This window comes from Argiope bruennichi, chromosome 2 (genome assembly GCF_947563725.1).
Source record: "Argiope bruennichi chromosome 2, qqArgBrue1.1, whole genome shotgun sequence".
NCBI classification, from domain to species: Eukaryota; Metazoa; Arthropoda; class Arachnida; order Araneae; family Araneidae; genus Argiope; species Argiope bruennichi.
The window spans coordinates 56,179,324-56,191,612 of record NC_079152.1 but is presented as its reverse complement, the minus strand read 5'-3'; the positions used below and the strand labels follow the sequence as shown (position 1 = coordinate 56,191,612).

Genomic DNA, 12,289 nt, shown 5'->3' with positions numbered 1-12,289 from the left:
ACTGTTTGAATGTCATATATATTTTGAAAAATATTAGTAAATATAGAATTTTATTCATTAAGAAAAATTTATGAATTTGGAAAATATTTCATCTTATAATTTCTAAATGTTTTTGATTTTGATTGAGGATTAATTTGTAGACTTGAACTTCTTCAGCTATTATAAAATAGTTACATAGAAAAAAGCTAAGCTTATTGCTTAACGTTTTCTTTATGTGTCTATTACTGAATAGAAGAAAACTTCTTTTACATAATTGTATATACTTATTTTTTGATTATGTTTGTTAAGCATGTTCCCATCTAAAACTTAATTTTTTTCCTTTTGCATACTGTTTATGTGTATATTATTAAATTTAAATTTTAGTTGTGAACTTTAATTTTTTAATAGTATAGCAATAAACTAAGATTTAGAAAAGAAGATCAGTATATGAAAACATATATATATATATATATATATATATTGCATTATTCTGAGATTTTCTCTTCTTGACTTCTTATTCATGAGATGAGCACATGAAAACATATTTTCTTGCATTATTCTGAAAAATAAGGGATAAACTCAAAGCTACCCATGTTTTGAAATTTCTGTGAAAAGGATGCTAAATTATCAATTTCTGAGTTTACTTCTATGAAAATGGATGTTTATTTATTTATTTGAATCTTGAATGATGTAATTCTGTACTATGTGTACACCTAATATAATAACTGGAGTGTGTAAGAAAAGATTCAGACTTTCTTCTTGTTCAATTTATATCTTTCGTAATAATAAAATTATAAATGTAAACGCTTAAACAGGACCAGGATCCTTAGAATGTATATTTAATTCATACTATTTCAGCTAATGCAGTTTTAGCTCACATTTTTATATGCAAATTTAATTTTCCAATATGTCCACTTTTATGTTTTTTTTATATTATGTATAATCTCAAAACAGTAGGGAAAAGACATTGCAGGTGCTGATAATGATGATGATAATTTTATTTGAAATCAGTATTTAATTAAGTTATTAATGTAATCATGATGGAAGTTTTTGGATAACTGAATGTATATTTATATATTAATAAAACTAAATTCTAGCTCTGTTTGCAAAGGATTAAATGTATATTAAAAACATATTAATCAGAAATCAAAGTTAATTTCAAAATAACAAATTATAAAAGGAATTATATATATATATATAATATATATAACTTCACAAAAAAAAGCATGAATTATGGAATGAATGTATTAATTTTAAAAAATTATGTCCCTAAAATGAAACTGAAAAAGTAACAAATAAATTCCACATAATCCTATAAAGTATATATATATATATATATATATATATATATATATATATATATATAGGCCACGGTGGCCTGGTGGTAAAGTTTTAGGTTCGAGACCTGATTCCACCGAAGAACCGTCATATAAGTGGGTCTGAGGCACGTTAAATCCATTGAGGTCAAACGTCCTTCCCCTGGTATGGCATGGAAGTTTAAAGAGGGTGGTGCCAGCTCAGGTGTCATCCTCGTCATTGGATCACGGTTCAAAATAATGAGTTTCATCCCAAAATAGTCCTAGTGTTATTTTAAAACAGGACGTTAATATAACTAAACTAAATCTATAAAAAATACCTTAAAATATAATTTATTCTTAAAAACATTTTGTCATTAATGCTATAATTTTAATCCAATTTTCTCAAAAGCTAATTCATATATCATAAAAACAATTCTACTCAATTTTTTTCTTATATTATTTTCCATTCTATATGAAATTGTTTCTAATGTTTACCATCAAATGATTTTATATTTTTAAACAATTCAAAATATTCCTCTCATAATATCTTTTATAATATATTATAATGATAAATTTATTATATTCACTCATGAGTCAAGGCAACAGCAAATGTGATCATGGAATGTTAGTTGCTCCTCGGAATAGTCACTTTACTACAGAATTTGATTTTGTTTATTATTTTCTTATCAGAAATATCTTCAAGACTGCAGAGTCTGCATTTCAAGTTATATGAGCAGACATTGTCATATTAAATCTGTAAGAGGTCAAAACCTTTGCTCTGACCTTGTCCTGATATTTCGAGTGAGAGTGTTCATTCAGATACCATCCTGGCTGTCTTATTGTAGTATCAAATTAAAACATTAAATTACCTTTAATAAATGCATCAAAGATGTATAAAATCAGTTGAAAAATATAATATGTGTATTAAATACTTGTTTAAATCTTGTTTATAGATTTTATTCGAACAAGCTATATATACTTTTTTAGCATATGATATTTTTTGTAGGTTGAATGTGTTTCAAACGATATTCTTTATATATATCATACTTTATTCTTTCAGATATGATGTTTTTGCAAGGTATATCTGTACTGTATAAAGTTTCTGCTTTACTGTTGAAAGTTCACCAGGCCCAGATACTTAAGTGCAACTCATTTGAATCATTAGTGTCCTTCTTGAAATCAACTTTACCTTCCAGTGGCCATGTTGGAATGGAAAAAGTTCTTGATCAAGTAATATATCAATCATCTTTTAAATATGAATAAAACACGAATAATAAAGTAAAAGTTTCATAAATAGCATTAGATTTCATTACATGAAATAGTTTCTTTTAATAATCGATCTATTAAAATTTGTAATAATGATGTTAATAATTGATGTCTGATGAATATGATGTGTTTTATTACCACATGATAATTATAATGCATCTTTGTTAGTTATATAAAGTTTCATTAATATATATATATAAATATTACAACTGAGAGAAAGTAATGCCTGTGCTGCAATTTTAATTACAGTTTTTTCTATGTAATTTGCAGGTACTGTTGATGGATATTGAGAAATCCCTTCTTACATATCAAATAGAGTATATGGTTTTGAAAGAAGAAATGACAGAATTAAATACCAGCTCTGAAGCTACACCTGCCATGCGGACACAAATAGAAAATGAAAATAAAGACCTGCAGAAGCAGAATATGGAACTTCAGGAACAATTGCAGGTAATTTTATTGATCTTATATTTTCTTGTATTCAAATATAGTGTTTAATTTCCAATAATATATATACATAGTCATTCCATGTAAAACCATTCAGACTGTGAACTCATCATCTCTGATTTCTGATATTATAGAACATTTGATACCGATTTCTAAAATATCAATTCTATTTAGATTAGTTTAAAAATTTAAAAGATTAAATGAAAGCAGATTTATGATGAAAGCATGATTTATGATTATGAAAGCAGGCATTGCTAATCATAATTTTAACAATGAAAAAGGGTATTGGTATTAGAAATGCTTATTTTACTATAATCTTATCAATATTGAATATTAGCATATTGTTCTGTAATAAAGACTGTTGCTTTTTTTTTGGAAGTTGTCATTAGATTACATTCTTTTTGCTTCAATCTAGGTTGCATTGAATACAATTAGTAAATTGGAGGCTTCTGTTACATCCTACCAAAGCACTATTCGCAAATTAGAATCTCATGTGAGAACACTGCAAGATGAGAGGGATGCAATGCACCACAGCGTAAATATCCTAAGAAAACGTCTAGACAGTATTGACTTGGCAAGTCCGCCTCTAGAGCGTGAAGTAGCAAGTCAGTCTGATTCAGTGAAAAATGTTAAAAAATAACTGTGCCATTATAATATGCTTATAATTTCCTTCAGTATGAAAGATTATTAGAAAATGATTTTTATTACTATATATTTTATTAATGTCAGAGAAGTATATCTATACTAGTCCTCTTATATGTCTTAAATCTGTTCAATTGACCTTTTGCATGGTAAAGATGTTATTCTTGATGTATTATTTATTTTTTATTAAAACATGAAGTTCTTTTATTAGTAACATAGACAACTATCATGTGTTAGCATTTCAGCAACCATTGATTGAATGAAGTTTACATAATTTGGTCTATAAAAGTAATGCAATCTTGTTTTTAAAAATTTGCGATTTTATTTTTGCTATACGGTGCAATACTTGAAGTTTGTCTATAAATTTAGCATCATTTTGTTAATAAACTTATTCTTTTTTATTTGCTTTTGATCATTATAGTCTATATTTTTTGTAGGCAGTTCAAGGTCGCATTTTCTACCTTGTTTGGTACCAGTAATGCGGTAGAAAATATGACCTTGAACTGCCTTCAGAAAATACATTGACTATACTAACTCTAAAGTCTATTTAGTTATGATTTTTAAAAGATGTCTGTATTTAAAATTATCAGTTTTATTCTATGAATTAATTTTTAAAAAATCAATATTAAGGTTTTCCTTATACTAGCACATATGCATTTTTTTTATAATAGAAGGAAATGGTTTATAAAGATAATTTTTTAAATATATATATTATTGTTAGATTGTGAGTTGTAAAAAAATTTCAAAACATTTTAAATCAATACTAGTATTAGACTCATAAATTTTCTCTCAAATCTTAAAGAAAAATTCCTATGAATTTATTTTTAATACTGTTATTGGTCAATTATGCAAAATCAGATTTAAAATTCTTTTTATAAAATTTCTCCAAACACACACAAGGGAGATGATTTCTGTAAAAAATTGCAAACGCATTTTAGTATTTGCATCTGTGGTGATTATTTGGTTACAGGAACTAAATTTTTAATAGTAAAAATATGTCTGTGATTTGAAATGCATACAAATTATTGAAGATAATGGTGTTTTTTTTTAATAATATCTGCATTATGTGAAGACAAATGTTTCAGAGTCATAACAAGAAATATAATCGTGTGCCTAACATGTAAAGACATAAGCTTCTACAAATTTGACATTTATTTCTGACCAGGAAATTCTTTTCCTGTGCTGTAAAGATAAACTTACTGAGTATTTATGATTTTTCTTAATACATTTTAATATCCTTTTGATTTTTTTTCTTTGATTTAAGATCTTAATTTTGCTTAGTATTTCTTCCTTTCCTTAACTCATAAAACAACTCACTGCACTACTTATTTAAAAAAAAAAATAACTTCTTGTTATGTTAAATATTCCAAGTTTGTCTAAAAATGATGTAAATATTTGAAAGTTGTTATATTTACTACAGTTTTCTGATGGTAAAAATATTTCACTTTGATTTATGGATCTGATTGTTTTTTAGCTTATTATTTAATGAGGAAAATAAAAGTGTGTATCATAAATTATATTCTGATCTTTGCTGAATTTATATGTATATATGAGAAAGTTGCTCGAAATGAAATTGTGAGAATCTTCACTCTTCGAAATTTTTCATCTGATTTATAACTCGATACATCTTACTTAAATCTAATTCTAAGAAAAAAAGGCTTCAGGCTCACTTGAAAAAAAATGTTCATTGTTAAAAATATTTTTAGCATTTTTAAAAATTGCCACCAATATTATATTCTTCTACTTACTTGCTGTACTTAAATATAGATTATAATATCAGTACTTGATTTATTTTAATTATTGTACTTAAAAACACTTTTCAAATATCAAAAAGGCTTCTAAAAATGACTGGAAAATCAAATACAATTAGAAGTGCTTTTTTTTATATAGAGTTATATTTTTATACACGCCATTCAGAACCATTTAAGAATTAAAATGATTTATAAAAATTTCTTCATATGCGGCTTTCATGGATTCTTTCAAATGTATATAATGTGATAATTCAATGCCTTATACTTAATTTGAATTTACTTAATTTGATATTTTTTTTAGTTATGTACTTTTAAAACATACTTTTATGACAATGTGTGTGCTTTTTAGAACATCTAAATTATTTAAGTTACTTTTTGTTAATAGATGCAAGTTGATATGTTATAATGTATTTGCATTGTTTTTTTAAATGCGACTACTAAAATGCAAACATAGTTCATTCTATATTTTATTTGAATTTTTTTTCTATTAAGTTGAAGTGATTGTGTACTATATGAAATTTTCAAAAAGAAAATATTTTTCCATTTTCAAGTAATGCAGCTGTATAATGTCAGTATATATATTAGAGTTTATATATATATATAATTGATGATAAAAATTAATACCTCTGCATTTCAATGTTGTATATCTGTATTAATTGTAATGTCTACATGACAAAGTTCAGGCATTTCATTACTTTTCTTTTCTGTATATTTGTGTCCATTTGATTTTTCGATGGATTTGTTTATTGCTTAAGTGCAGATTATTCCTTCTTACTGAATACTGATATACCTCTCAGTCTGAAATTATTTGTTCTTGAAATGAAAGAGTCCTATGGATTTATTTTTTAATTAAAAAAAGCATTATATTAAGTAATATTTTAAGTATCACAAATTATATTAATTAATGATCGTTGTTCTATGTACATAAGTTTTTGCAGTATTGATGTAAATCTAGCTTAGTGCAGAATCTGTGCATAATGCTTTTGGAAAGGATCTTACTCTGAACAATTGAATATTTGAAAATACTATAAGATCATTTAAATATTTTGAAACAAAATTAGTTCCTATTTATTGAAATGATATAATTGAAAATATTAAATATTCTTTATACAGTTCTCATTTATTTCAAATTAGTTTCCTTGTGTCAGTTGACATTATTTTTAAATATTTAAATAAGGCGTCTCTTGATAAACCGAATGATTTTCAATTTTAAAGTGCATAATAAACTGCATAGATTTGCATGCTCTTATTGGAAATAATTTATAACTTTATTCTGTAAACATTTTAAAATTATTAATATACTAAAATCATCTTTATTGCTTTAATATAGATTTAACAACCATTTTATAATTTTAAAAATTATTTAATTTTACATTATTTTGTATTGATATATGTTTATTATTTATTTTTGAATTCGAATATCTACGTTATTTACTCTGATATGATCTCATTAGTTTGAAATGTTGATGGAAAATCAGTGTTGTTATTTAAATTGGAGATTAAACTTGTAAGTATAATGGACTGAGAGGATCAGTGTGACAAAATTAAACAACCTGTAACTACTGTTTTTAAAATTGATGTAACTAATATCTTATATTTGCAATTTGGTTAATATTTTTCTTTTTTATTTTATTATTTATATTTCTTCCTTTCTTATTGATAAAAATGCAGATTTAATAAAAAAAAATTAATATATTTATTATTGCCTCATAATTTTGTCTTCTTTCACTTTTATGCAATTTTATATGTTTTAATTTTATTAATTTAATACAAAATGTCATAAGATAACCATTTTGTAAATTTCAGAAACCACTCAAAGGTGTCTTAAACCTTAACATATTCATTGCTATGATTCATACCTGTGATCTAGATTATCTAATTACCTCTTTTTTGATATTTCTTAATTGTAGAAGAGAAAAGATTATCTAATTATTTAATAGGTGAAATTGTTTACAAGATACTCTTTCTAAATCTCGAATATATGCTTTTTACAAAATAGTAAGTTTTATATAAGTGAGATAAAAATAAATTAAGAAAACTGTGTCTAATGGTGCCCCCATTAGGAAATTGAGGTTCTTCAAAATAATTTGGCTTAATTACAGAACTAATATTTTATAAGGTAATATACTGAATTCTTTTATTATATATTTTGCTTTACTGATCTATTAAACACTTATATAATAATGGGAAAGTAGAATTTAGAGATTAAGAAATTCAGGTAACTAAACTGTGATGCATCATTCTTAGTAATTAAAAGGCATAGCAAGATATATGTATATAATCCTGTTTTAATACTTGTAGATATAATTAATCAATGGAATATAAAGATTGAAAACCATAATCTGTTGCTTCTAAGTGACAAACTCTCATAGTTTGGACCAGCATATTGCTTACTAAACATCTGATTTAAACCAAAATTTACCCATATGAAAATCTGGTGCATATTAAATTTGTTGGAGGTCGAATTTCTACTGTACAATATGGGAAGTCAGAATGGGAATTACAGGTTCATAAATAGGTCTAAAGTAACTTTGAAACAGAATATTAAACTAAATTATAATAAGCAGTTTGGTATAAATTGCTCTGGCCCTAATTATTTGTTGGTAATCTGAGTTGTGTTAATTCCATTCTTTTAACAAATAAATTTTAAGTAAGTCTCTTCACTTTATAAAATAAGGCCTTGTTATGTCTATATGCTTGTGATAAATACTCTCCCAGAAGAAAGCTGTTACATAGATGTGAATATGATTTTAATTATACTATGAATATGATTTTCATTTTATTTCCATTATGCATGTTGTAAGTTTTGAGTATTTATTCAATAGAAAGATTGATTCCCATTTATGATTTCAATTTGATGTATTTTTTTGTTTTGCCTAACTTACGTAAGGAGTTCCTTTTACTACTAGTTTATGATTTTGAAATAGAGATGGAATAAGTGAAAAAATTTAATGGTATCATTCTTTTTGAAATGTAATTAGCGAGATATGTCAGTGAAGATGTTCTTTCCCTTTAAAAGAGAATGGGGCATTAAGTAGAATGAAAAGTAATTTATCTACAAAAATATTGAAAGATATTGCTCTTCATTTTCAGTAATGAAGCTTTTTTTGTAATTTATCATTAATGGATGTAAATGTTGCATCAAATTTTTATATCAGCTGATCAGTTTGTGAAACTGATCATTAAATATATTATTGGCAAGATGATAAATATTCTAATTAATGATTTTTTGCCAAAGGTGGCTAGTTAATATTACAAAGTTTAAAAAGTAAAATCTTTCTAATTTGCCATAACATGCTGGAAAATGGTTCCTTCAGATTTTCTTATTATATTTTAGATTTCTAAATGTGATATTTATTTCACTTCTATTAGTATTTTGAATATTAAAATCTTATTTTGGGTGAGGAATGCATTTTTGTTTATAACAAAATGCTGATAATCTGAACCAAATTGTAATGGCAAATAAAAATTTATTCCAGTCAGAATTTTTATCAGATTTGTATTTAATCTGTTGGAGAATTTGTTATCAGATAGCTTAATGTATTTTTCATAAAATATCACCTCTGATAAGAAATTCTTCACATAATAAGTATTCTAATGCTCAGTAATTAAAAACTATGGGACTGTCTAAAATATATCATTTTTTTTTGCTTCAATTAAAAAATATCTTAATGATATTTACATTTTATATATTCACTTTATAAGAACCCTAATATGCTTTAATGCTAGAATAAAAATTTGATCTTATGAGAAAATTGGAAAGTCGGTTTTTCAGGTCGAATTTGTTTACTAAATGCTAATATCAGAATTTACAGATCAATAAAAGAATTTGAAGGGTTTTTTTTAAGTACATTATGTCTTTATAGGAAAGGTTTTTTGGCATCATTATACTTGTATTGTTTGCCAATGGATTCTAAAACTCTCCGCATTTTTGCGCATGCGTTAGGATGGGTTTAATTCTACAAAATAAGAGTGAGAGGAAAGATAAAAGGAGTAGATGTATACATTTAACAATAAAGTAAATTTTGGAATATCTTTCCGCGTCTCACCCCTTAATAAGAGAGAATGGTCAAAAAGTGGTCGTCTCAGGATACTGAAAATAAGAGTAGGACATTATAAAAATCATTGTTGTATTAAAACTTCTTAATTTAATACTAAGAGATTAATTTTATAAACTTCCTTACTTAAATATTTTAGGTGGGGATTTTCATGACAAAGAAAATTTAAGTTCATTATATTAGTTTGATTGTCTGGAATTCCAGCTGAACGTGTGTTAATATATAAGGCATAGCTACCTAACAACTGTAAGAAAAAAGAAAAAAAATCCTGGATCCGAAATGTACTTAAAAGGCAGACGGAAAAGGAAAGGGAACCATTTATTAATGGCAAGTAAAAATATTGTAATATTTGTATGTATGAGAGGGGAGGGGGTTGAAACATTTTAATAATTGATTCCAGTCAAGGCAAGTTTCTGTATTGATGTTGACATTAGTTATCGCAACCGTAAAAATGAGAATCGGCTGGGGCTGGGATCGATCACTTAGAAATCTTTTAATAAATTGGCTAATAATGAATAAAAAATTGTAAGTTTCTCTTGAGATCGTTCATAACAAAATTCTAGCTGTTATACAAAGGAGTATCTTTATGACGGTGCGTAAGCCAAATATGAGCAGAAAAGGCGGAGGGGGGGGGGGGCGTTTTCGAAATAATTTATTTGGATACTTTCAGTAAATTGCTGGATATTATCCAAAAAAGAATATCTGGTGACCCTTAATCTGTGCTGCTAGTTTCTAAAACCACGGGATGCGAACAATAAAAATTCATTCCACTCGTTAGAGCAACTGTCATTTCCCTGCTTTTGGCAATTTAAAGTTACTCAAGGTTGTTTTTTTATGTATTGAGCTGTTTTCTTGGAATGACAAATTTAAGTTGTGCGACCAAATTCTCTATCAAAATCACCTACTTAAAAAAAAAATGGTACTAAGCCATGCAACAGCCAGATTTCATTAGTTTAAAATTTCTGATAATGATAAAGTATTTTTAAAAAAAAGAAAATGGGCATTATATTGAAATAAAATTTGTGTATCCAAAAAAATTATTCATTAAACGCAGTAAAAAAGTATTGTTTATCTGATAAAATGTTCTGAAGTTAATGAGGAAATTGTTGACCTGAATTAGATTTATTGAAAACCAATTGACATTTCGACTGTTTTTTAATTCATCAATTAAAATTTTAAAGCTCTGGAAAACATTTGAGTAAACTTCTACTACCTGTGAAATAAATATGCACCAGATTTGCTAGCTCTAGTTCCGAAGTTCAGCCTTAGTTTTTGTATTAGATATGGCTTAATTTATATGTGCTTGTATTCAACCTATAAACATTGTCATGTTAAGAATCTCTTGGATTGATAATTAAATTAGTTTCAGATAGAGATGATTTGATGTTATTTTGGCTAGACTTAAGCTTGATGTAATATCACCAAAATTGAATTATTTTAGAGCGGTTTCCCATCAAATGTAATAATTTGAAATTCTATTACAATTCGAAAAGCTGTTTGTTATCATTTCTAGTATCCATCCAAGCCGACAATCTTCTGGCTTTTTTGGTCGATTGTAACGATTTTGATGTACTTGGTGTGAAAGTGCGCATTAATTTTAAAGTCTTACCGTTACATGGGGTGAGTAAGTGACATCAACTAACGTGGATAACAAGTAAATAAAACATTAAGTCACTGATTTAATTGATGTCTTCAGAATCGTCAACAAGTAAGTAAAAAATAATGCGAAGTGTACTATCATTAAAATTATATTTACTTTGGCACAATCGCTGGTTGCAATAAAAGATCACGTGTCTCTAACAAAATCTTGCCATCAGTCAATAATCTGACGTCAAGAAAGTCGTATATGCATTATAGAAAAAGAATCAGCAACAAGGTTGTTATCCAACCATTTGCGGCAGATTTACCCATTTTGCAATCCTAGACAGTGCACATTGTAATGCCCCCCCCCCCTTTTTGTAAATGAATCCTTCAACTTTGTTTAACAAATTATCACATTTTTAACTTGATCAGCATATTAAAAATTTATTTTAGCTTAATTTTTTTTTTAAATTTTGTTATTATTTTTTTACTTATGAAGATTTATATTTGCGAGGTATCCACTTTCATACACAATATTTCTGAAATATATACTCTTTATTTATAAATTTTATAATAATCAAATAAACTTAATAAAAAAGCTTAGGATTTGATTATATGTACCTGAAAAAGTATTAAAGAATTGTGTAATCAATATATAAAGAAGAAGAATTAAGTATAAGTATATAAAGAAGAAAGAAATATATTTTATAATCAATAGAATTTCTTTATATTTTTTTAGAGTTATTTATTTTATAATTTTTATAGAGTTATTTATTTGTGAGCTAGACTAATAATATTTTTTTAATGAACCTGCCTATTTGCGCAGGGTCGGGAATCGCCACTGTCAACCGTGTTCTTATTGGTTGAAAGGATTTAGTTAAGATTCACGTTTCACTCTATTGAAGACAACAATTGTAAAAATGAGAATAATGGTCATCTGAGGAAAATCCTAATTTTCCAAAGCGGGAAGGGGTAGGGGGCTACGTGAAAGCATGATGGTGATAAGTTTATTATTGTTTTTATAGTTAAATATGACTAGAAGGGACGAAAACAGGATTGTGTTCTAGTTAAATTCATTCTTGATATTCCTGTATTCGAAAGCAGTTTTTGCATAATAATAAGGAACTCAAAGACAGGATTTCTTGTTAACAAATATTACACAATGACAATATGGTAAGCTTTAGCTGAGTTCAAGTTAGTTGAGTCTAGTTAACTGCGTTAGCTTCTGAATAGTTCAAATAAATATTAATACTGAAAATGGCATTCG

At 26.4% G+C, this 12,289-nt stretch overlaps 1 protein-coding gene across 1 annotated transcript in view; it reads left to right on the top strand.

Annotated features, from left to right (window-relative positions):
- LOC129957579 (TBC1 domain family member 4-like) overlaps nucleotides 1-7,049 on the top strand; it is a 41,300-nt gene extending 34,251 nt beyond the window's left edge. The window contains exons 18-20 of the mRNA XM_056069961.1: nucleotides 2,338-2,507; nucleotides 2,814-2,993; nucleotides 3,406-7,049. Coding sequence (XP_055925936.1) covers nucleotides 2,338-2,507; nucleotides 2,814-2,993; nucleotides 3,406-3,630 — 575 coding nt within the window. The 3' untranslated portion in view covers nucleotides 3,631-7,049. The remainder of the gene's footprint in view (nucleotides 1-2,337; nucleotides 2,508-2,813; nucleotides 2,994-3,405) is intronic.
- The last annotated feature ends 5,240 nt before the right edge of the window (nucleotides 7,050-12,289 follow it).